This window comes from Pan troglodytes, chromosome 3, assembly GCF_028858775.2.
Source record: "Pan troglodytes isolate AG18354 chromosome 3, NHGRI_mPanTro3-v2.0_pri, whole genome shotgun sequence".
NCBI lineage: Eukaryota > Metazoa > Chordata > Mammalia > Primates > Hominidae > Pan > Pan troglodytes.
The window spans coordinates 160,536,236-160,563,342 of record NC_072401.2 but is presented as its reverse complement, the minus strand read 5'-3'; the positions used below and the strand labels follow the sequence as shown (position 1 = coordinate 160,563,342).

Here is a 27,107-nt window from a genome sequence, read left to right as displayed (position 1 = left end):
TCTCTTGCCCGCTGCTCTGTGTGGCTGGTCTGTGGCTTAGGAGTTGGGGACCCCTGGTTTAGGGAAGAATACCTGGAAGCCATGCACAATTCCCGTAACAGAACATGTGTGGAAGTGGTGTTTCCTCAAGTAACTTTGGATCTGCGACTTTTAAGAAATAATTTTCAAAGTTTAGTGCTTTAGCTGCTATTATAAAGGTATTAATCTCTCTTTACATCTCATCAGATACCTCAGAATGTAGATGTCAGTTAGGAATCCCTGAGCCAGAGGATGAACTTCGAGGACATGGACCACACCTTTAATTTCTTTTGTGTTTTGCTTGTGCAGTTAATACTGAGCAGAGAGCAGGCAGGCAGTAAGTGGTTCCTAAACTAGCTGCTTTTAAATGAACCTCTTTTCTGTCATATTTACTAAGGCTGCCTTGCAAATAGCTGTTCACCTAAGTTCTGAAAATAGTCACTCTCTCAGGGACAACAAAACCTCATTATACCACGGCTCAATGTGACATAGATTCAAATGCTCCTTTGAGAAAGAACTGCACATTTAAAAATATGACTGCATTTGATTAGTCCAAAATCCAAGCTAATGCTAACCCTGATACCAGTTCTTAAAGGGATTCAGTTATATTCCATCCAGTAGAACTGTCATAAATGTTGACTTCATTTTATTTATGATAGAGGAATTTCCAAGGAAAATGAATAAACTTCTCTTAGCAGAGGGGTGTTTAGTACTTATGACAGTAATTGTTTTATTTATAAGGGATACATTCAGGTATACTAACAACTTCGAGAGGATTAATGTAACTGGACCCAAGAATTTTCTTTAGAAGTATATCATTTAATACAATCATTTTCAAATTATTCCATGGAAACCCAAAAAATAACTCAAAGAGACAGTGCTGTTCAACAGAAAGATAATATAAGCCACAAATATAATTTTAAATGTTCTAGTACCCATATTTAAAACTGCAATAAGAAACACGTGAGGTGCTCACTTTGGCAGCACATGTACTAAAATTGGAACGAAACAGAGAAGATTAGCAGGGCCTCTGCACAAGGATGACACGCAAATTCATGAAGTGTTCCATATTTTTTTAATACCTAGGTGACGGGTTGATAGGTGCAGCAAACCACCATGGCACACGTTCACCTATGAACAAACCTGCACATCCTGCATATGTACCCTAGAACTTAAAAAACATAAAAGAAAAATACATGTGAGGGCTGGATGCGGTGGCTCACACCTGTGATCCCAGTACTTTGGGAGGCCGAGGCTCACTTGGGAGGATCACTTGAGTTCAAGACCAGCCTGGGCAACATAGGGAGACCCTGTGTCTACAAAAAAAAATTTTTTTTAATTAGCCTGGCATGGTGGCACACTTGTAGTCCCAGCTGCTTGGGAGGCTGAGGCCGGAGGATTGCTTGAGCCTAGGAGGTCAAGGCTGCAGTGAGCCATGATCAGACCACTGCACTCCAGCGGGCCACAGAGCAGGACCCACAAACAAACAAAAAACAAGTGAAATGAATTTTAGTATTTTGTTTAATCCAACATATACAAAATCTCAATTCAACATGTTATCAATATTAAAATTATTAACTTTCTCACAGAATATTTCACATTCTTTATTTCATTCTAGGTCTTCAAAATCCAATGTGAATTTTATACTTAGAGAATGTCTCAATTCAGGCTAGCCACATTTCAAGGGCCGACTAGACATGTGGCTGGTGTTTACTGAGCTGGGCAGCGTAGTTCTAGACAACTCTTCACATAAATGACAATAGTAGGGTACAAGTATGATTTGCCTCCGTTCCATTTACAAACCCCATCACAGCAACCAATAGAAGGAGTATGAAACCTAACCCAGTGGCCAATAGGAAAGCTTGGAAAGCTGGAATCTGAGTGTCCAGAATTGTCAGTGAAACTTCAAAGACAGTCAGGAGGAAGCTGACCTAGCTCCACAACCCCCATGCAAACAGAACTGAGAGGAATCATTACCTCTATTTACCAAACCATAAGTATGCTCATTTGCCAATCTTAAATGTCATAATAACAAAAATCACATGATAAGGGAACTGAAAACTGAAGAATTATGATATAACAAAGACAACTCTGGAAGTAAAACATCCATCAAACTCTGTAGAACAAAAAGCATCTTATAGCAATTAGTCAAACTGGAACAACTCTTGACTATTCACTCCTGTCCTCCCCTCCTCTCCCTAAACCTAATCAGTAAACAAATCTTGATTCTTTCTCTACATCTTTCCATGGTAAAATGCTGTGGGTCCTGTAACTGAAAAAGTACACTGTATTCTGTGTAGTCAAGAACCTGCCACTCATGTGATACTTTGCATAGGCCTGTTTATACCTGCTTTCACATCTGGACATTTAGGATTCCTAGATCATGTCTCAGGGTTCTTGGAATTTCTGGAAATTTGCACAGACAGCTGCACCTTGTAGGCACACTCCAATTGTCTTTATCAGCACTCTGGGTCCTCTGACCTAAGTATCCCTATATCACTCCCTAGAGCTCAAAGTTCCCATGAATGGTCTATCCAAAAACAAATGTGTTGTTCTCTGCCTTCTTTAATTGCCCTCATTTCTACCTTCCCCCATTTTCCAGCAAGACTTTGACTATACCCTCTGATCCTTGCAGCTGTAATTATTCCCTGCAGGCCTGCCCTCTGACTTCATACAATCTTCCAGTCCCTTGATAACTTCCTTTATCAAACCCATCCTGACTTCACCTCTTTATCTTTCAAAGCCAACAAGTCATCACTTTAATTCCCTACCTCGTTCCATCCTTCAATCAGACTGGACTCCAAAACTCATTCTAGGATGAAGCCACCCATTTACCTTCTCCATTCTAAGGCTGCAGAGGGCTTCTACTGTGCAGCCCATTCTCATTCTGTGAAGCAGTTATGTTCTATAAAGTCACCATGAACACTGAATTAGTGAATACCAAACCACTGCTTCTAGGGGGAAATAAAGGGTTAGGTTCCTGAAAGCCACTGATTACAACATTTTCATCAACAGATTAATACATACCTTGGTTTATAGTGTATATGTGTTTCTGTTGAAAGATACCCTATTTCATGCATATTGTTGCTTCATTAACGCTGAACTCATAGCCAACAGCACTATTAACTCATGCCTGAACAAAGCTTACCTAAAGACACTGTCTTTGTAACGCACATCACAGCTTCTTACAGTAGGACCACTAGACAGCACTCCAGCACTATACGTGGGGGCTAAAGAGTGACATTACCAAGAAGCAGCAAAAAAAAAAAAAAAAAAAAAAGCACAAAATTCACTGTGAAAAGGACACTTGTTTATAGAAGAGCTGACAAAGGACAGCAGAGGGTTACCCTGTTTGACTTCAGCTGGGAACGTGCGTGTAAAGTGACTCAAATATTTTGCCACTCTGCATATGTCCATGAGTGACCATGAAAGTGCCGAGAGTATTGATTTTGGGGTTACAAATTTTGGTAAGTAGGTGAATTTACTAATAAGGAATCTGCAAATAATGAGGACTGTACTTAGCACCTGATGTGTGTGTGTGTGTGTATTGAGACAGCGTCTTGCTCTGTCTCCCAGGCTGGAGTGCAGTGGTGCAATCACGGCTCACTGTAGCTTCAACCTCCTAGGCTCAAGCAATCCTCCTGCCTCAGCTTCCCAAGTAGCTGGGACCACAGGTGTGCACCACTATGCCCGGCTAATTTCTCCAGATCACCACTCTCTGGATCTCATTGTCTGTTATCCCCTAAGGACAGTTTTCCTGCTATCAGCTGCCCCTACCACCATGTTTTACCTATTTTCAAGCCTTCTATATGTGTCATGCTTGCACTCGAGATTACTGATGTATATAACCCTCAGACTGCAGAATGCCGAATGTAGAGAACACACAGGAAATGAAACACAGAGGGCATTACTGACATTCTTATCAGACCGTCTGGGCAGGGAGGCATTATCCTCTGTTTTGGCCTTCCAAAATAGAATTTCTTGCACATCAACAGTAACTGGTAACATTTCTGGTATTACAAACATACCAACATGAAAATTCTCTTAGGATTCTCAGTGCACGCTGGGTGCAGTGGCTCATGCCTGTAATCCCAGCACTTTGGGAGGCTGAGGCAAGTGGATCACTTGAGGTCAGGAGTTTGAGACCAGCCTGGCCAACATGGAGAAACCCCTACTAAAAATACAAAACTTAGCCCCGGGCATGGTGGCAGGTGCCTGTAATCCCAGCTACTCAGGAGGCTGAGGCAGGAGAATCACTTGAACCTGGGAGGTGGAGGTTGCAGTGAGCTGAGATCGCACCATTGCACTCCAGCCTGGGTGACAGAGCAAGACTCTGTCTCAAAAAGAAAAAAAAAAAAAAAAAAGGATTCTCAGTGCAGAAGGAACATCTAAAGACTAGAGTGTCTGTAGGCACTAAAAATAAAAATGAAGTTATAGAGGGGATTGGAAGCAAAACTGCCTGAAAGTGTTAAGGGAGAAATCACAAATTCCTATCAGAAAATTCCACCTTCTCGTTTATTGCTATCCCCCTCCTCCACCTCCCTTGTTACCCTCACCCCTCTCTCTCCATTCCATTAAATTAGGTTAGGTTTTCAGAAAACTGTTTAATTCTAATCATGATAGCCTGGTATTTATTTTGGGAAAATCACCTGCAAACAAAATGGAAAGACAAGAATTAAAAAATTATGAGCACAAATATAAAAACAACTTTAAAATGTGTGTTTAGCATCTAACTCTCCAAATAAGAAGATACAAATCCAAGAAAGTGCTAAGTGAAAAAAAAAAGTGAAAATTAAAGGTATATACTACTAAGCTTAGACACTTAAGTCATCTAAACTTTATTGATCACTTTTATTATTTTATTTTATTTTACATTTTATTTTAGAGACAGGGTCTCACTATGTCACCCAGGCTGGAGTGCAGTGGTGCAATCACAGATCACTGCAGCTTGGAACTCCTGGGATCAAGTGGTCCTCCCACCTCAGCCTCCTTAGTAGCTAGAATTACAGGCATGCATCACCATGCCCAACTGATTTTCAAAATTTTTTGGAGAGATGGAATCTCATTACGTGGCTGGTCCCAAACTCCTGGCCTCAAGTGATCCTCCTGCCTCACCTCCCAAAATGCTGGGATTACAGGCGTGAGCCACCATGCCCAGCCTACTGAGCACTTCTGTAAGGTCTCCTTGTGCCTATTTTTTGATATACAGGTTGAGTATCCCTTATCCGAACCAAAATATTTATTAAGAATAATGGCTATAAGTTAACCTGGTTTTTATAGAATGGCCAGGATTTATTAATAGGATATTAACAGGATCCTATAGTTTAGTATAGGATCCATTAATGTATTTACAAATATTCCAAAATCTGAAAAAACTCCAAATCCTTCGAGGGATCAGAAGTGTTTCGGATTTGGCGTTTTTTCAGATTTTGGAATATTTGTATACACATTATGAGATATCTTGGGGATAGGACCCAGGTCTCAACATAAAATTCACTTATGTTTCTTTCATATACACTTTATATATACATAGCCGGAAAGTAATTGTATATAATATTTTTAATAATTTTGCATATGTAGCAGTTTTGATTGTGTTGGGACCGTGACCCATAAGGTCAGGTGTGGAATTTCCCGCTTGACGTGTCATGTCAATGCTCAAAAGTTATTCCCTAGTATCACTCTTGTACTACTCCAAACCTTTAATGGCTTTAAACAAGAGAATCACAGCAGTACAGCAAACCCCTCTCCCCTTTTCCCTTGGGTAAGGCATTATTTCACCTAGAACACATCCACCACTGCCAGGACTTAATAGGCTACCACAACCCTTGGAGTTGGAAAAAATGGACTCTCATTGCGTTTACTCAGAAACTACTCCGATTTTGAAGCATTTCAGATTTTTGGATTAGGAATACTTCATCTGTACTGTTAGCTCCTGTTGCACGTTATAACAGAAGAATAGGGAGCAAACCTCCATGAACCGAACTCCTCAAGGGCAGGGTGTTATCTTATTCATTCTTGTACTCTAACAATGCTTTGTACCTAGAATATGGAAAATGTCAACAGATGCTTTTGAATGAACATTTACTATTGAGGATCCTATAAATTCATTTGTAAGTTTACTTTTAGAGTTCAGAGCACACATCAGAAACATCATTATAAAGGGCAGTCAGAGTACCTGGCCATCCTATAAAAACCAGGTTAACTTACAGCCATTATTCTAATAAATAAATGAACTGTCCTTCATAACATAGTATCTTAGGTATGAAAAAATGCGTTCTGAATGGTAAAAGCCTGTGATTTCTCACACACACACACACACACACACACACACACACACACACACTGCTTTTAGAGGCTCTGAGGTTGGAGGGTGAAGGATAGAAGAGCTCAGCTGTGAAAGTAGCTTGGGATCAGGTGATCTTTGTGTTTCACTACTGCCCCTTGAAAATCTGATGGATTCTACAGCAATTATTCGCTAGTATCACTCTTGTACTACCCTCCAAACCTTTAATGACTTTAAACAAAATAATCACAGCAGCACAGCAAACTCCTTCTCCCCTTTTCCTTTAGGTAAGGCATTATTTCACCTAGAACACATCCACCACTGCCAGGACCTAACCAGGTCACAACCCCTGGAGTTGGAAAAAATGGACTCTCATTACTTTTAGTCAGAAACTATCCTGCTCTCGCATAAGCTTTTCCTTTTACATTGCTTTTAGTTTTTACTCTTGCCTAAAGATGAAGCATGGAAGGTAAGGAGTCAAGTGGCTTCCACTGTTACATTATGGCCACAGCACAACTGATGACCAACAAAACAAAGTGCCAGGAAATCCTGTGAGTGTGCCTTTAGAGAGCTGGGGAGCAGGAGGCTACAGCAGTTATTAGATTAAATCCAGACTTGTGGTCAATGTTAACCTGCAAGTTCCTTGTGAGTCTAGCCTTCTCTATGTGGAACCTACTTTTTCTTAAAGAATACAGCAACTTTTCAAGAGGCCTGTCCATATGTACGGCTTCTTCTCCCAAAGGGGATAAACAACATGAAGCAATCATGTGTTACAACTCCAGAAGCTGCCATAAAGCAACCTAGGTTAAACTTCCCTATTAGCTTCTCCTAAAATTACCCATCAAAAACCCCAAATAAAAGGCAAAAAGATCATCACAAAAAGAAAGAAAAGTGGAGGTTAAACACATAAGATTATAGCATGAGCTAAGCGGGCCTTTGCTTATTGATTTATTCAGACATTTGTCTTGTGCCTATAAGTGCCAAGTGCTTATATTGCAAAGTGAATACAGATTCGGCATGGTCATCCCTGTCCTCAGAGGGGAGTAGTAAGTCATGCACAGGCAATTATACTCCAGGAGGACAGAGTGCTCAGTGCAATGAGTCTGTGAAAGAGCAGATTATCGGCAAAGGCTTCCAGGAATCAGAGTACTTACTACGCGCCCAGCACGGTCGTAACTGCAAGAACCACCCACTTAAATCTCATACCACCACCATGAGGTGGTTACTATTATTCCCAACATACCAAAGAGAAAAAGGCAGCATAGCACGGCACGGTTAAGCAACTTGTTCGAGACCATACAGCTATTAAGTGATAGTGTCAGGGTTCGAAACCTGAAGTCCAATTCCAAGCCCACTCCCGCTCTTAATCACCACACTAGTTAGGAGTGTGAGTCAGGTTAAAGGAGGAAAGGAGGAGCCAAGTTCCAAACAAAGAAATCTTCATAAAGAAAAAACTCAAGATTGTTTGAGGAACTGAGACAAATTCGCTTTGACTGGACTTAAGAGTATGAGGGGAAGAGCAAAGAGAAATGAGGCAGGGCCGCCACACGAAAGAGGCTGGACTTGATTTTCAGAGTTACATAATTTACGTCTCAGTCCCTCAATGCCAGAAAGAAGCAAAAGTCTAATGAAAATAACAAAAAAGTCCAACAACATGCAAGAGAATATAGTTGTGTGATAATTAAGAATCATAAAAATGTATTTTAGCTATAAATTCATAACAGCTTTTTAACTACACAACAAGGGAACTTGCCATACTCATAGGACTAAAAATTGGCTGAGGTGTGATGCAGGAATCAAAAGGTCTGCGTCCCCCATCTTGGCCTATCCATATGAGTAACTAGCTCTGTAGCCTTGGTGAGTGAGCCTTTTCCTATTCTATAAAATAAATATAACTGCTTTGGGAAATAAAACTCATGTAAATATCAAGTTTACAGTTAAGTTCCTTTTATCATTTATACTTTGAAATACCGGTCGTTGGCGCAGAGCAGCACGTTTAACCAGTATGCACCTCTCTCCCACCACAATTTTTAGAAAAGAAAACTATGGGAAAAACTGGTTTGTACAACATCTAATTCCCAACTTTGGCATCCTAAGCCTCCAAAATGCATAGCTCATTTCTGCTTTGAAATCCCCACTACATTTCATTGGCTAAACAAATCTTTGTATTTGCCAAGGAAAAGAAATGATTCCATTAAAAAGATCTCTGGTTAACTGCACTCATGGGGGCTGAAAATACTCTGAACTTTCTCAACAACAGCTAAATCCAAGTTCCTCCCCTCCTAGACTTTGGGAGATGGATCAGCTACCTGAAGTCATGGATCCTTCTGTCCCAAGTGTAAAATTCAAAAAATCACAGACTTAGAGATTAAAAAAAAAAAAGCTGAGACCCCCAAAAGCAATACAGACTCTGAAGATAATCTCTCCCACTACTGTTTCCTATCCCCACCCCCGCTAAGAAATTACTTCATCTTAGTCAATTAAAGTGGCAAGTTAAAAATATAGCATCATGAAGAGAGAATCACAAAAAATTCATAAGGACAAAGAAACCCTACATAAAAATTGCAATGCCTTTGACTCTGGTTAATTTGTCACTATTGTCTTTAGAAAACAGGGAACAAAAATCTCACAGAATAAAGAAGTTTGCAAAGGCTGACTGCAGGCACCTTTTCCCAAACCGAGCTGTTTTTTTAAAAAATAAAAACCACTGTGAACTCTCATTACCATATGAGGACAGGCACAATTTACAGTTGAAATAATTATTTTCAAGTCCTGGGTTTGTTCATTTATTTCAGAACTGACATTCACAAAAATGCAAACGGAAGGAATGAGCTTCTGGCAGCTCCTTGAAGCTGTAATAGCATATGACCTGTGCACTAGTAAATCTAGTTTTCTTTTTTTAACTCTGGCCATGAGACACCAAAATAAGTGTTCTTTTATTCATCTGAATCTCCTGTGCAATTAACGTTTTTACTATATGAACTGCATTAGTACACAGGTATTTGGTGACTTGTTTTTATGAAGATAAAACAGCATGAAGCCAGTAGAATATTTATCTTGGACACAGAACTGGATCAGGTCCAGAAAACAAAAGGACAGATAAGCATTTCTCTGGAAGGAGAAATATAAACAGAGTGGTCTTTTCAGCAATGAGTGTGAAGATTGAACTTAACATTTTCATAATTAATCCGGACGAGACTGGTCATGGATAGGGCCATCCCTGTAGATGATGGCACTAATAGTTTTTCACCAGGTAAGTCCCAAGTAAAGAGAATAAACAGTAAGATCTTTCAAGGTTCTAGGAAGAGACAGATGGCAAATGAGTTTCAGTCCAGGCAAAGGTCAGATTGGTTTAGGCAAAAAAGATCTTCAAACTATTCTTATGACAGACCCTAAACTCTAAGTTTTGTTCCACGGAAATAATTTACTAAAGAGAGACGTCAGCTGGGAGGAGCCAACAAAATGCTGAGTAAATCAGATATGACCTCAGAAACAAAATGAAAATTACTTTGCCTTCATATGTAAAACAGTGTATTTTTAATAAAATACCCCATACATTTCTTGGCAGTGAATTTCAAAACTCTAAACTGGAACTGGTATAGAAAATTAAACAATCTATAGAGGAGAATCTCTGAAGTTAAAAAAAAAAGAAAAAGAAAAAAGAAAGAACCCTGTAACTGGAAAGAAAAAAATGGAGTAAATACAGTTAAGAAGCATGGGTAGGGCTGGGCGCGGGACCTCACGCCTGTAATTCTACCACTTTGAGAGGCGAAGATGGGAGGACTGCTTGAGCACAGGAGTTCAAGACCAGCCTGGTCAATATAGCAAGACCTCATCTCTTATTAAATTTAAAATTAAAGAAAGAACGAATCATGGGTAGGATAAACACATTTATTAAATTCTGAAATAATGGAGATGTTCTTAAAACTTCAAATTTGGAGACAAATTTATGTTTTAAAAAAGAGAGGGGCCAGGCGCGGTGGCTCATGCCTGTAATCCCAGCACCTTGGGAGGCTGAGGTGGGCGGAACTCAAGGTCAAGAGATCGCGACCATCCTGGCCAACAAGATGAAACCCCGTCTCTACTAAAAAATACAAAAATTAGCTGGGCATGGTGGCACGTGCTTGTAGTCCCATCTACTCGGGAGGCTGAGGCAGGAGAATCTCTTGAACCCAGGAGGTGAGGTTGCAATGAACCGAGATCGTGCCACTGCACTCCAGCCTGGCAACAGAGTGAGACTCTGGCTCAAAAAAAAAAAAAAAAAAAAAAAAAAAAAAGAAGAACTTTATATACTGGCTAATAAATTCACATATTTTTAAGTACTGGTAGTTGCTGAAAACAATGCAGGTTCAAATAAACGTATTTAAACAAGCTCCTACTAATGTACTGTACTTAGTATTATGCTCTACACTACAGGGACATACATACAATGTTGCTGTCAAGGTATAATCTGGTAAAGTATTTGGATAAATAAAAAACAGCTAGTAGAATGTGGTAACTGCCATATAAGAAGAATTAGAGCAGGGATCCCCAACCCCTGGGTCACGGACTGGTACCAGACCATGGCCTGTTAGGAACCGGGCCACAAAGCAGGAGATGAGTGGTGGGCAAGTGAGCATTACTGCCTGAGCTCCACCTTGTCAGATCAGCGGTGGCATTGGATTCTCATAGTAGTGTGAACCCTATTATGAACTGCGCACGCGAGGGAGCTAGGCTGCACACTCCTTATGAGAATCTAATGTCTGATGATCTGTCACTATCTCCCATCAACCCCAGATGGGACCTTCCAGTTGCAGAAAAACAGGCTCAGGGCTCCCACTGATTATGCATTTGGTGAGTTGTATAGTTATTTCATTATTTATTACAATGTTATAATAATAGAAATAAAGTACACAATAAATGTAATGTGCTTGAATCATCCCAAAACCATCCCCCACTCCACTGTCTGTGGAAAAATTGTCTGCCATGAAACTGTTGCCTGATGCCAAAAAGGTTGGGGACCACTGGTTTAAAGGGAGCAGCATGCCCATTTGGGGCAATCAGCAAAGATAATCAGAGGTGGCATCTAAACCGAGTTTGGAAGAAGGAACAGAATTTCTACAAAAGTAATTTTGGAGGACGGAATAGAAAAAGAAAAGTCTTAAAGAGCAAGAGATGAATTTTCTGGGCTCTTTGGCAAATATTGGCTTAATATCTTCTGACAACTACAGCTTCATGAATATCACAACTTAGAGTGTTCAACTACATCTTAAATTCAACATGTACAAAACCAACTTCTCCTTGTAACTTCCCTATTTCCACTAATTATGCTACCCACATTATTCGGGCTCAAAACTTGGAAGTTACTTTATATATCATGATTTTGTCTATTCTTTTTGTTTATAAGTATCTCCCCATCACTTCCACATCCTGTCCAGCTTTCCTCTGAAATGTGACTCATGTACATTCCTCCGTCCATACCGGTTAGGTCCCCAAGAAAGAGAAAGCAATGGGAGACATAATAAACCCTTCATTACTTGTAAGTTTTGATGCAAACCTCAGTCTAGGAAGCTGAACTGGTCCAGGCTCTGGAACTGGATGGAACCAGATGGAGAATTCCAGCTGTGAGGATTTTAGGCCACCTAGAGCCTAGAGCAATGCAGTTCAAATGTCCTCGTCCCCTGCCCTGACAAGGCCACACTAATTCACTAATTTGTGTGAAATTTCACTAATCTGATGGTGAACGGACTCCTGAGAAGGCCAAGCAAAAAAGAAAAAAAGATCAAGCCTGCTTGCCTCAGTGCTTCAGGCAGAGTTGGTCTAGATCCACATGCCAAATATTTCTAAGATGAAAAGAAAAGTGGAGTCTTCGGAACAGACAGGTAATAAATGAGATTTACAATACTTTGGAATTTGAATTAAAGAAGAAGAGAGACCCAATTATTTTCTCCTTGAAGGTAACTTGCCCCTCTCCAACTAAAAACATCTCTGAGGTAAACCTCTGCAGGGAAAATGATGAGTTGGAGGCCCTGTGCCTTGTACAGAATGGTTTCTGAAATAAATGGAGAGCAGAGCACAGGTCTAAAACACTATGGCAATGCTTTCACCCCAGGGAAGTTACCTACTGTGGTCTGGTGATTGGACCACAACAATTCTCACCATCAATTGCTAATCTTGACATAATTCTGAAAGGAACTCTCCTCTTAAATAGCATTAAGCATGCTAGCTTAGCATGCTAGCAGGTCACGGCAAGCTCAAGACAACTCACTCTGTTACTGCTGTGTTAAACACAATATTGACTTTAACAGTCCAAGCTGTAAAACTCAATGCTCTGCTGGAGTAAACTAAAGAGCAGCATGGCACAGTAATCAGCTATAAGATCAAAGTCCAATACAAACTGGATTTGAAGAATGAAGACAAAATGATGAACAAATTAAAGTGTGGATTTGCACCTACTGGAACTAGACTGCTTTTTAACAGCTTTAGTTGGAGCAAGCAGCAGAGGTTGTGCGCTTCCCTTGGCACATTATCTAAACTAGCACCCACCCCCTACATACAATTACAGGCAGTATTTAGCACTCTGTAGATAAGATTACTGGACAATTGGGAGCTTCCCCACCCCCAGTTTCTGATACAAATGTCTCTCCCTTTCCCTCCCTTTTTCCAACCCTCTCCCTTTTCTGTTTGTAAAAATACAACAATCGTGAGAACTGAATTAGTAAGAGCCTTCAAACACAAACTCCTTTCCTCGCAATAAGTCCGGAATTTTAGGATTAGCTGCCATAACTGACTCCTCATAAATGTTTGTGAAATGAATCAAAAGAGGCAAGAGAACTGTCAGGAAACTAATTTGAGGAAAAAAAAAAAAACCAAAAAGGAAGCTCCTGATATTAAAAGATACAAAAAGAGATAGTTATATATCTGGTAGGTTTACCAAGTACAGATTTTGCCATAGGCTGGAGGGAAAGCTTAAAGGCTGGGAGCATGAAGCTGTCAGCTTGTATGAGTTTTGTTTTTTCCCTTTGAAGATAAGAGAGGTCTGGGATAGGGGAAAGAGAGGGAAGACTGGGGAATACACGTATGTTTTACTTGCTGATATCATATATCATATACACTAAAACTGCACTAACTTGCATCCCAGCACCAAAATTTAAGTTAGGGTCCCTGTGTTTAGCAAGCTGCTCCACCAATCCACTACTTAAAACCTCAGTGGCTCCACATTGCCTTCAGAGCAGGAACTCCACCTTTTGGTAAAGACAAGCTACTTGCCATTTCCCTACAACCTTGAGATCAGTAGAGATGCATTTAATACAGGGAAAGAGCTGGAGGGAAAGACATAATATTTAAGTCTCTGAGAGTTATAAGAGTCACTACATATTGAATGTCTAATAGTTGTCAAACACTGTGTAGTAGGATTGATAGGTATTATCTCTAGTCTTCAGACAAACTTGCAAGAAAGGCAACTTTACACCTGTTTTACAGATTAAAAAAAAGAAAAAAAACTCATTTAGAGAGAATAATGTGCCCCACATTGTAAGTGGGAGAGTCAGGTTTGAATTCAAAAATGTAAATCCAGGCTGGGCCCAGTGGCTCCTGCCTGTAATCCCAGCACCTTGCAGAGGCCAAGACAGGCGGATCACTTGAAGCCAGGAGTTTGAGACCAGCCTGGCCAACATGCTGAAACCCCGTCTCTACCAAAAAAATATAAAAATTAGCCAAGCATGGTGGCATGCGCCTGCAGTCCCAGCTACTCAGGAGGCTGAGGCAGGAGAATCACTTGAACCTGGGAGGCGGGGGTTGCTGTGAGCCAAGATCGCGCCACTGCACTCCAGCCTGGGCGACAGAGTGAGACTCTGTCTCAAAACAAAAACAAACAAAAAATGTAAATCTGTAACAAAGGCCCTACTCTAATAAGACTCAAAGTATAGACTGGGGTCCCTCCCCATCTACACTTTGGGGTTACCTAAATTTAAATTTTAAAATTAATAATGCTTGCAACAACTTGCACAATTCGGTCCAAATGTATCTTGCCTCACAAGAACACTCTGATTTCACAGAGACCGGTCCACCCATTTTAAACTCAGGAACACCTCTGAGGTAAAAAGTTTTTCACCTCTATGAATTCTACCTATTAGCTCTTATCTCCTCCATAAAGCCTCCCTAACTAGCCCAGATTAAAGAGCCCTCCCTCACTCCTTCCTTTCATCTTAATAGGACTTTAGAGACTTGGTCCTGAACTACTGTTTTGTATTATTAATTAGTTTTTCACACATCATACATAACTGCACAATTAACAGTAAGCTCCCTAGAAATAGTACTTAGACTTCATACTTTCTTTTTTCTTTTTTTTTTTTGAGAAGGACTCTCACTCTGTTGCTGAGACTGGAGTGCAGTGGCGCGATCTCAGCTCACTGCAACCTCCGCCTCTGGGGTTCGAGCGATTCTCCTGCCTCAGCCTCCTGAGTAGCTGGGACTACAGGTGCACGCCACCACACCCGGCTAATTTTTTTGTGTTTTTAGTAGAGACAGGGTTTCACCATGTTGGTCAGGCTGTTCTTGAACTCCTGACCTCAAATGATCTGCCTGCCTCAGCCTCCCTGAGTGCTGGGATTATAGGCGTGAGCCACCGCACTCAGCTACATTTCATACTTTCTTATAAACCTCACAAAATCTACCACTGAATCTCAGTCTTAAGTACTTCAAATATTAATCTGCAGAGAAAGAATACAGATCATATATTAATAAGAGCTGACTGACTTCAGTTTGAATTCCCAGGGTCACTAGTAAACCACTCAATTTCAGGCAAGCCTCAAGTGTTCATCCATAAATTATGGTAAATTTATAATCTATAAATTGGCTAATAAAAATATCTATCATCAAAGGATAACTATGAGACATGTGTGAAATGATTTAAGTAAAAAGCTCTTGGTATAGGGGCTAGAAAATGGTAAAGAATACTATTATTTTTTAAATGTTAGAATGGGCTCCCTTAAAATTCTTGAGAAATAGCTATTCTAAAAGCATTCTAAAAGATTTCTAAAAGATTTCAGGGAAGTCATTTACGTACATATTCTACAATTATGTCTTCACTAATTAACAAGGTTTACAACATCTTTAGAATCATAAATAAGTGGCTATTTGTATTATAATAGAATTTTATATTTTTCCTTTTTTTTTTTTTTTCTGAGACAGGGTCTCCCTCTGTCACCCAGGCTAGAGTACAGTGGTGCAATCATGGCTCACTAAAGCCTCAACCTCTTGGGTTAAAGCGATTCCACCACCTCAGACCCACAAGTAGCTATAACCACAGGCATGTGCCTAGCTAATTTTTTTTTATTTTTTATTTTGTAGAGATGGGGTCTCCTTTTGTTGACAGGCTGGTCTCAAACTCCTGGACTCAAGAGATCCTTCCACCTCAGTCTCCCAAAGTACCGGGATTACAAACATGAGCCACCATGCCTGGCCTCTAATTTTTATTTTTTGCCCACACATTTTATAGGATATTTATGGTCAGGCAAGGTGGCTTATGCTTGTAATCCCAGCACTTTGGGAGGCTCAGGGTGGGGGAATCACTTGAGCCCTGGAGTTCAAGACTACGCTGGGCAACACAGTGAGACCACCCCCGCTCCCGTCTCTACAAAAAAAAAAAAAAATGATGGGTATGGTGGTGCATGCTTATCTGTGGTCCTAGCTACCTGGGAGGCTGAGGTGGGAGGGTCACTTAAGCCCGGGAGGTTGAGGCTACAGTGAACTGTGATTGTACCACTGCTTCCAGCCTGGGTGACAGAGTGAGACTCTATCTCAAAAAAAAAAAAAAAAAAAAACCCACCACCAACAAAGGATATTTACCCACAATCTCATCACCCCATAATGTCAACTGTTCTTTATTATTTTTCTGTTTTTCTTTCTAGTTCTTGGTCATACATTTGCATATTTTACTAATATATTCATCTTGTAGATACCAACTGGTGCTGGTTGTTTTCATTTAACATAAACATTTTATATTAACACTGCCTTCATAATCATTTAACTATTATATTACTATCCTACAAAGCTGACATAACAATTTAGATACTTTCCTGCTGTTGGACAATTGTTAAGATCCTTCTATTTAACATTATAATGATAATATATAAAGAACATCTTTGTGCACAAACATTTGTTTTTTTAAACATTTTCATGCACAAAAGTTTTTTCTCTTCAGTTACTGAGTCAAAAAAGTATGAGCATTTTTAAGTCTGGAAAGCACAGCCAAATTGAGCTGTAAAAGAGTTTAACAATCTGCACACATGTTGAACTAGACAAGTGATCAACAACTACTAAGAATGAGCTAGGGTCCAAGTTTCCCCACCACCCTACCACTGCTATTTCTTCAGGGTACTTTAAATCATCTTCACTAAACAGCCGCTATCATATGCTGTTAGTAGGCGTATAAACAGGTGCAACCTCTCTGGAGTGCAGTTTGGCAGAAATTCCATCCTGGGTTCTTATCCTGGAAATATACTTGAGCTTATGGCATAAGAATCTTTCAACCAGGAAGTTCACCATTTCTAACAATAAAGCCTGAAAGTAAATACTCCATCAGTAGAGGACTGGTAAAATTACAGTAGTGCCCTCTTATCCACAGGCGATACCTTTCAAGACTTCCAGTGGATACCTGAAACAGTGCTTAATGCCAAACCCTGTATATACTATGTTTTTTCCCATACATACCTATGATGAAGTTTAATTTATAAATTAGGCACAGTAAGAGATTAACAACAATAACTAATAATAAAAATAGAACAATTATAATATACTATAATCATAGTTATGTGAACGTGATCTCTTTCTCAGGAAATATCTCATCATACTATAGTCACCCTCCTTCTCCTTGCGATGATGTGAGATGACAAATGCCTACATGAAAAGATGAAGTGAAAGTGGAGATTCCATTGTGCTACTCAGAATGGTGTGCAATTCAAAACTTAGGAATTGTTTATTTCTGGAATCTTCTTTCTTCTTTTTTAAATGGTACTGCTCCTTGCAGAGCAGAGCTAACTCACAGGCAGTGCACCCAGAGTTGCTCCATTTCTTGAATTTTTGATTTAATATTGTCAGACTGAGGTTGACAGCAGAAAGTGAAACCTCAGATAAGGGAAGACTATTGTAGTGTGCTTGGCTGCACATGCAAATTACCCAAGGAGAGTTTCATAAAGACAAACATAAAGCCCCAGCCCAGATCTATTAAATCAAGATCTCTGAGAAGCAGTCTGGACATTTAAAGCTCTCTAGGTGACTTTAGTGTCTGACCAGACTTGAGAACTACTGGGTTAAGTGTTATACATGAATTTATTCAAAGGAATACAAAGCAACTTTTAGCAAAATGATGAACAGTGTAGGCAGCAACTACCACTCTGTCTGAGGGAAAGAATTTTTTTTCCTGTATTTGCATAGAGTATTTCCAAAAGGATATGAAAGAAACTGGTACAGCAATGGTAGCCTTTGGGAAGGGGGATTGGGGTGTGAAAAGGCTTACATTTCAACATATTTTATATGAACTTTTAACCAGATATGTTTGAAAAAATCTTAAAATAAAGTCATAATTTCATGTATAAGCAATTTCTCAGGTACACATGGCACTAAGCAATATATGGCAATCCCACTGCAGGGCCAGTTACCAGCGTCCACAGGGTCTTCCATGGAGCCTGTGCACTCAGCACCAAGTGGCTACCCGGGGTCCATCTCTGCCCTCTGGGTAGGGCAGGGCCAGTAGTTCCGGCCGCCCCCTTCTGCCCTAGCAACTAACTTACTCAATGTACCATTCTAAAGCAAACAGTCATTGCCTGATATGCTTGGAGAAAATGTTTACTCATGGCTCACCTCCTCACACAGGGTAGGCCACCATTAATGATATGTTAGTCTGGCATATTCTTTTTAAAGAACATGTCAGATTCGCAAATCCATTTCTAAATTAGTTTCTCAAATGGAAAAATCATACATGGAAAGCAGAGATGATTCCATCTTTTTTCTAAAGTGCTTACTTCATTTAACATGCAAATATAGTCTTCGCAGGGTTCAGAATATCAATATTGTTTTCACAATTAAGTGTACTATTATCTTAAATTTGAGAGAACCAATTTGCTCATTTCATTCCATAATGTATTTCAGTTTTACCAAGGCACACAAGAATTCAAATGAATCTGAAAAGTATATAGAGAAGAGTTCTACATCATCAACCCACAGCTAACAATTTCATAGCTTCATAAATATTTAAATCATTTTTCAGTAGGTCATTTCTGACAGCTGTGGGATTTCATAACTGGATCTCTGATATATTACTTAGGCAAGTGTCTTCTTAAAGGTTTTTTTAGGGAGGTGGGGGTGCAGGTCAATCAACTGTTAGAGCACTTTTACCCTATCATTTTGATACCAGAAAAATAATTCACTAATATTGACAAAAAGGAGGAAATTTCTTTGAGTCGTCTGTAACAAGATTCATTTTCTAAAATGTCACAACGCATGCTAGAAACATCAAGAAATATTTCAAGAGATCAGATTCTGGAATACTAGAGACTCTTTAAGGATCATCAGTGTTCAAAACTCTTGAATTCATTCATTCATTCAACAGGTATTTATTAAACGCCAACTTCCTGCCAAGCACTGCATTAAAAGCAGAGACACAATGGCAAGGCTAGGATTTAGAGGAACTCTCACAGCCATGCTGTAACTATCACATGTATGTTTTCTTGTTTCATTTACAGTTATTTCAAATGTATGCTTTAAAAGACTTTGTGGCATTGAATTTAAAAGGTATTTTTGTTACTATTTTTAAATCATATTTTATAAAAGAACTTGAGTAAATGAGGATAGCTAATGAAGAAATGAATGATAACATACTTTTCCCCCCATAACCCCAAAGGTTTTGACTATAAGACAAAAAATGTCCAATTTTCCAGGCATATCAGAGAGAGAGTTGGCAGTCTGAAGTATTTATAAGGTGTTAAAGCCAGAATCAATTGAACTGGTGAATTTGCTGCTGCTTCCTAACACATCCTAAATCAACACCTGTTTCATCTCTTGAGGAATGTGCAGGTTAACGTCTAACTTGTCTTCAACTTGTGAAGAAAGAGTTGCTATGACAACATGCAACTATCCTTACTGGGAATCAGGCTGAGGTCACCAGATATGTAGGTTCTTAATTAGCCCCCCTCAGCTTTTGGGATGAATTCCTACTGCCTCAGTGCTCATTCTCACTTAGATACCCTGCATGAATTGGTTGTCATTTTCAATTAGACATCAGCACATAACCAAACACCAATCATTTATTTAAAGATATATATCAAATACACAAATCTCTTATTTATGATTAAAAAGTCTTAGGTGTGGTAATAAAATCATCTTCATAAACCAATATATAAATCTCTTATAGCACTATGATGGACACAAATTCTAAAGTGTAATCTACAAATTAAACAAGTTTACAGGGACAAATAACTAGAAAAATAATTCCTAGAAATGAAGGCACACAGTTCAGGAGAGAGAAATATGATAATCGGGGATCCAAACTCATGCTAATACTAAAATCTTATATAACAGAAAGAGTACTCTGCTATACAACATTTATCCACAACATTATAGTATTAATGGCTACATTTTATTGCACTTAATATATTGTATTATTCTGGCACAAACAGAAAGTGCAATAAGGAAAAAAAAATATGTAGCATGATGCATGAGAAGGCACATTGTCCTTTTCAGAAGTCCATTATAAAGGCAGCTGGACAGATTCTGGCTGAACACAAGTGGGGTGCCAGCCCATCTCCTTCCATCCCCATCCCACCCTCCCATTCAAGCACTGGTTACAAAAGTGTCTGTGTGGCCATGAGTAGTGAGTCATGGATGTTCCATTTACAGATGGGGTGGGGTTGAGGGAAATCACTGTTACATGCCCAGTTAGCTGGAAAAGTCCATCCTGTTTTTCCTTTTTTTACATAATAATCATTTTTCATAAATCTGAGATAAAGAATGCTTGGTAAGTAGGAACTCACCAAATATTTCAGCACTCTTACATCCAAAGGAAAGACTTACTTTTACAGCCAAGTATATGATCTCATAGTCCAGGCCTAACAATTCACACTAAGCAAGGGGCTTGTACAATCAGTACAAAACATTTGTTCCTTTTCACCCACACCAAGAAAAACAGTGGCTGGAGAAATAAAGCACATTACCAGTTCCCAAATCAGATTCACACACCAGGAGTTCATGCTGGCAGCCAAAGTATTTCATGACGGCAAGGACAATCTTTTACAGCTTCCTTTTCCAAGGAAACACAACGGCAAAGTAGCTTCCTTAGGCTGACCTTACAGGCAAACCACGAGAAACACAACCTAAAGCAACAACAAAAACCAATGCTCTTTTTGGAGCTATATACTCCATGCATTAAAAGACCACATGCCTCCGTCCATCTCTTAGTACCACCTACTAAATCAAATAATAATGCATAATACAACAAATTCACATTTCAGGACTTAAAATTATAACTACATGTTTTAGCTTTTAAAACATCTAATCCAGGCCTCTTATCCACATTCCCTCAAAATCCAAAGGGCTGTGTCAGTCTTTTCTAAACATATTTCAAATAAAGCTTGAGCTGCATGCAGCTCCTAAACTGTACTCTGAGCCCCCAGGAAGACTACACTGGGCTCTGAAGCTCAGGTGAAGTAGCAACCCTGTCAAACTAGTAAACATTTTGCACATACATATCTCCTATCATTACTGACACTGCCAATTAACTTAGCCTCTGAGGTTTATAATGAGTTTAGGTTTTAAATACATTAAACTTCATAACAAACATATTACTTTTAATAATAGGAGCTAACAGTTATTTTGATGAAGAAGAGTCTATGAAATTTATTCAAATCAGATTTCTCCATAAACATTATCCTTACTCTATTCCCTCACAGTGTAGAATATGCTAAATGCTATTTAAGTTATTTTAAATAGTTAAATAATCTAATAGTTAAATAATCTAGAATATTTAGGTTTAAAATAATCCAAATCACAAAAGTAACACAAATTCATTAGAGCAAAATCCAAAAATACCAACAAGAATAAAACACAAAAAATTAAAATAAAATTTTCACCTACCTCTTGGCAACCACTGTTATAATATGTTGGTGTAGAGTGTTGCTGGCCTATTCTGCACATGCATAATCGCTCCTATTTTTAAATGTTTTTCACATAAATTTATAACTTGCTTTTACTTTTTAAAATTTATATAAATTTACGGGGTAAAAGTGTAATTTTGTTACATGCATAGATTGCACAGTGGTGAAGTCAGGCTATTAGAGTTGCTTTTACTTCTTCTATTGAGAACATTTTTCTTTTGTTTTGTGTGTCTGTGTATAAAATTATGATTTGGATGCTATAGAATGTCATCCATTGTGTGACTATATCATTTTGCTTAACCAATTTTCTTTTTTGGCTAAATGCAATTTTATTCTTAATAATAAAAACTTGCAAATAACTTTGAAAAAACAAACACACCATATTTCTAAGAATCTTTCTGACACCCCGTCACCTCTACCAAGTTTGAGTGAGTGTCCGCTGAACATCTTTAAGACCCCTCTGAAAACTTAAGGTCTCTGTTTCATGACTGACTACATCAAGGTTAAAAAACTAATACGCAAGTGAAAACAGTTCAATTCAGCACTGTCTCAACTCTCATCTACAGAAAGAAAACAGCCTCTGAAAAATGGTTCCATTTTCGTAAAGCCTCAACAGGAATAATACTGAACTCCATGACCTAAAAAAAGATGCTTGGTAATACTTAAAATCATTTTGTATTGCATGTTATTCTTTTCAAAAGATTTTCAAGCTCATTACCTCCTTACCACAACTTTGTTACACAGGTCTGATGCTGTCACTTTACAAATGACAAAGCTGAGGATCAGAGAAATGGAGTCTTGTTGGGGCTCCCATCAACATGGTACATGAGGCAGGGCTGAATCAATGGCTTCCTCAATCTGTGTTCCAAGTGCTCTTAATAGAACTCACTGAATTCAAAGGAAGGGTTCCCTTCTTCACCTCTGAAAAAATCACTAACCAGTGCATAGTATCTTTCAGGACAAGGAGATATGATGTAAGGAGTATGCCAATAGATCCAAGGCAGCAAGCAAGAAAAATCTACAGAAAGACTTTCTTTTAGAAAGTAGTCAAAAGAAATCAAAACTGCTATTTATATGTCATGTTTTATATTATTGGCATTAAAAATGTTGAGTGTACTAGAACAAAACTGTTTTTTTCCAAAATATTATCCACCCTACCTCAGAACAAATCTCATTAGAAATACTTGCATCTGGAGACTTATTAGTGGGAGGGGAGGAAGCACTTCTGTGTAATTTCCCTCCATGTGAGGGAAGAGTAAATCACAATCCTGCCCTTAGTCACTCCAAGCACAAGAACAGCAAGTAAGTTCTTAATTCTGTGCTTATATAAAAATCTACTCTTTATCAGTGTTTATCTGTTTGTTATAGTTTCCAATGTGTTGTCTGCTCTTTATTCATCTTAGTGTATAATCTGTTGTCCTTTAGATTGTAAACTCCAGTAGGTGAGACCGTGGGTGTCCTGCCTGGATTTATACAGGTAGAGCGCCAAGCCACAAGCACAGAGGCATCAGATGCTATGTGATAAGTGGATTAAATTATACTTATACTAACTCTATGACAGATTAAATTTGTTCTAACAAAACAGTGGGGATTAGCACTTACTAGGCCATTTGGCCTTAGGTATACTCTTCTCTGGCATTCACACAGCTAGCTAACAAGCAGCTGCAATGCCTTCACTTGTTCTTCATATCCCAGATAATATATATGCTTCCCTACTTCATTTAACTGCTCCAAAATAAAAGAACATCTGGTAGCCCAAGGTCTTTTCACCTCCCTGCTAAATACACATTTTAGGGGTTTGAAACTGCTCCATTAATTTACAAAAGACATGGAGAAAAAAACAACAACAACAAGAACAACCTTAAGATAATGCTTCAAACTTGAACCACACATGTAAGTCACTGGACATAGCGTGGCTTGAAAACATCCTGGCCTTAAATCCAAGGTAACCAAGAACATAATTCTATTTCTGACTTGAGTCACTGTACACATCATTTTTTTTTGTCCTAATTTATTTTTCTGGTACGAAGCATTATTCAAATGTAAATACCATAATCATATAGCATTCCTGACTACTTCTCCCAAACATGTAAGTTTGGTCAATCGTGATTCCTTTTGTTTTCCTAGCAACCTGTTTCCTCAAAGCTATGAAAAGGGCTTTCTGTCAAGATCCTAAAGGAAATACTCCAGAAGAAATCTTGACTATGATGATCCTGTTTTTAGATGAAATGCCAGGAAGCATGAAGTCCTGAAAATGACCTGTGAGATAAACTAGTTATATTGGACAACAGATTTCCTCTCTAATCAAGTGTGTAAAAACTGGAGGAATGAGAACAGTCATAAGCCCAGCGAAGGGACTAGGAAGTGCACAAGAGTAAAAAGACTAACAACAAGGGCAAAACAATTCTGAGAAGAGAAGTTTAAAATAACCAGTGAAAGTCCATCATGGAAAGAGAAGATATACAAACTCTAAAACAAACAAACAAAAAGTTGGATCTTAGATTCTCCCCCATATACACTACAAAACTGTCCCAAAAGTCTACCTGAATCCTCAGTGAATTTTCAATCTCCAGATAAACAAGTTACATCCTGTACTTAAATGCACTAAAGAATACAAATTCATGTTAGGAATACTTGATTTTTAATCTAAGGGTTTTACCTTCACTTCTAAAACTCTATTTAACTACAAGGTAGTTCCCAAGGGCACCTAATGCCCTGCAATAAGGCACCTTGTTCCCCTCGAAGTACATACCAACTCCTATTTGGCAAAATCTGGGTAAAATCAAACACAGGTTCACAATTTTTTAGGTAGAGAGAAAAATTTTCCTGGAAGCTTTTCCCAGACCAGCTACACAGCATCTTAGAGTTAAGCCAGGTGAAAAGAGCAAAAGGAAAGACTTGCTTGGGGTCTCCTTTGTCAGTCTGGTGAGCACAGGATGGTTTGTTCCCATCTTCCAGCATCCTTGCTCACATCTGCTACTTTACTTTCTTTTCCATGGTGACCTCTATCAGGGACACTATTGAAGGGGGCCCTCATCAAGTAGGATGTTCAACTGGGATCCCCAAATTCTCCAAAAACATCGATCTCAAATTCTTGTAGAAAATCCCAATGAGGTCAAAAAAAAAAAGACCGTACTTGGCACGATTTTCTGTTCTTCATTATACACAAATGAGAAGTCAGAACACTACTGAAAATGTTCCCATGAAGTGGGAATCAATTTCCCTAATATGGCCCAAAACCCTAAATATAGCCACAGTTTTTTTTGTTCAAATACACTCAGTTAAACTTGTGGATAGCGGAAATGGTGGTGGGCAATTAGGCAAGGAGCATAGAAAACAATGACAATGTAACCGCCACTGTCTCCTCCTGCATTCAAATGGCTTTAAATGCCCTTGGCAAGAGCTGCCAAAGTACAGACACCTGTAACATGCTCCTTCCGCTCCAGGCTTTGTACCCTTGATGGAGTCTGGGTTACAGGGAGGGAAGGGACGAAATTACACACCTTAGGTCCGAAGTAATTCTACCATTCTGAGAAGGTACATGGCATCACTAGTACTCAGCCTAACAAAAGGCATAGAATTCCCACTCAAATTATAAGGCTTGTTAGCCTAAAGAAAACATGAGAATTTAACTTGGGGAGTTTAAGGTCCTCACAATATGCCTTCCATGCGCGCGCGTGCACACACACACACACGTTTAATTTTCACATGACCACAGTGAGAGACTGTTTTAAATGACGGAATTCAAGAAAAGCAAAATCTAGAACATAAAACTTAATCCAGAATTTATTTCAAAGTTTCACTTGAAACTTTTAAAGGTTTATTATACTGGGTCTAGATCTGTTTAATAGTGAACTGTTTTTGCAAGACATTTTGGCCAAAAAGCACCTAGCATAGTGTCAGAATTGGGAATTGGTGCTCAATTTTAAAATGTGTTGAAAAATTGTTAAATAAAGATAAATAAACTTCTCAACATACTTGTGCTCAAAGGCAATATAGGACATTTTAAGGCTTCTTTTAAAAGTTAGCCCTTGAAATCAGAATAGCATAAGGATTTTAAAGACTGGAATCTGTGGTCAAACTGCTTGGGTCAAAACACAGGCTCTACCACTGACAGCTGGGTTTTGGGCAAGCCGCCTAAGTTATCTGTGACTTTAAGTTTCCTCACCTGTAAAATGGGAACTATAATAGCACCTACCTCACCGCATTGTCAGAAAAGTAAACGACAGAAATCAACATAAAGCATTTTAGGTAGTAAGCTCTCCATAAATGCTATCAATATTCAAAGGTATGTGTTCGAGAGATCAAATCTATTAAATATACATATCAGCTTTGATCAATTGAAATCTCGGAAATTTCATAATTGCATCTTACTCCTCCTTTCCACACATCATGCGGCATCAACCTTCCAAATGATGTGGAAATTACATACTTTCATTCATCCGTTTGAGAGCTTGTCATATATGGCAAGAAAGAAGAAAGATGCCTTTTTCGTGACTGTTGCTCCTTCAGAACTTCAAAACACTGTCACGTACACAATAGGTTGGAGCTGCCCTCAAAATGACAGCTCACAGCTTTGCTGGGCCCGCAGAGGCGCCCAGGCGGCTCTGCCCGGAAGGGGTTCACCCCAATAACCGGAGAATCTCCGGTCGCCACAGCCAAGCACAGCGCACGCCCGGGAACCCCAAGGAACACAAGAGAACTCTGAAATGGGGAAGGACCCTGAGTTGTGGAGAAAGAGCGGGAGGAAGGGTCACGGAGGGTCCGGAGCCACACTCGGATCAGGCGCGTCCACGCTGACAAGCCCGGGACCAGGTGCCGGCGATGGGCAGCGCCGTCCTGGACGGCCCCTTCCCTTTCCCCTACCCGTCCCCTCCCCAGCGAGCACCGAAGCCAACTCGGGTCCCGCGCCACAGTCGCCCCCCGGCGCCCCCTCACCTAAAGGCGGGTCCTTCTTTAGGAGCCCTGCCCTGGGCAGACGCCGCCGCGGAGCTGCCGCTGCTGCCCCTTTTGTTGAAGAGCTTCTGGAGCAGGGTCGGGGCCATGATGCCGCCGCCGCAGCTCCGGCCGTGGCGCTCGGGGGGCCGGCGGCTCAGCGCGCAGCCGGGGGCGGCGGCCGCGGTGGCGGGGCCATCGCGGCGGCGCGGCCGCCCAGCCTTGCGGGAGCGCGGGGCCGCTGCGACTGAGTAACTCTGCTCGGCGCCGGAGCCGCCGGCTGCCGGTCATATGACTGAGCCGGCCCGCCACCGCCTCGCGCGCTGACAGTTATCTCCTGCGGGAGGAGCCCGCAGCCCCACGGCGGCGGCGGCGGCGCGGGAGGAGCGCGGCGGCCCCGGCGGCGGCCATTGGCCCGGCGGCCGCCCGCCCCGGGCTCACGTAACCCCGGCGGGAGGCGGGAGGTGGGAGGTGCGGCCAGGAGCGGGCGGGCGGCCCAGTACTCCGGGCACGCGGGGGACGCGGACGGGGGCAGGCGCGGCACTTAAAGGGGCCCGGGAGGCGAGGGCGGCCGCCGGGGCGCAGCTCCGCGAGTGGCGTGGGGTTCCCACGGAGCCTGGGTTCTTTCGCACAGCGAGCATGCAGCTAGGCCGATCTTTGTTCTTTAGAGACAAAGCCCCTGAACTTGGGTCCTCGCTTTGTTCAGGTACAAGAGCCCGTTCACAGAAGGCGTATGCTAGGGG

At 40.3% G+C, this 27,107-nt stretch overlaps 1 protein-coding gene and 1 non-coding gene across 3 annotated transcripts in view; one reads left to right on the top strand and one right to left on the bottom strand.

The window, feature by feature from the left end:
- The window catches only part of FNIP2 (folliculin interacting protein 2), a 137,551-nt gene extending 110,835 nt beyond the window's left edge, over positions 1-26,716 (bottom strand). For both annotated transcript variants that reach the window (XM_001146477.6, XM_009448478.4), the window contains exon 1: positions 26,368-26,716. In XM_001146477.6, the coding sequence (XP_001146477.2) occupies positions 26,368-26,474 (107 nt within the window). In that variant the 5' untranslated portion in view covers positions 26,475-26,716. The remainder of the gene's footprint in view (positions 1-26,367) is intronic.
- LOC112209175 (U6 spliceosomal RNA) lies at positions 987-1,093 on the top strand. The gene has a single exon (XR_002943822.1). It is a non-coding gene; the product is annotated as a U6 spliceosomal RNA (small nuclear RNA).
- Positions 26,717-27,107: the final 391 nt, after the last annotated feature.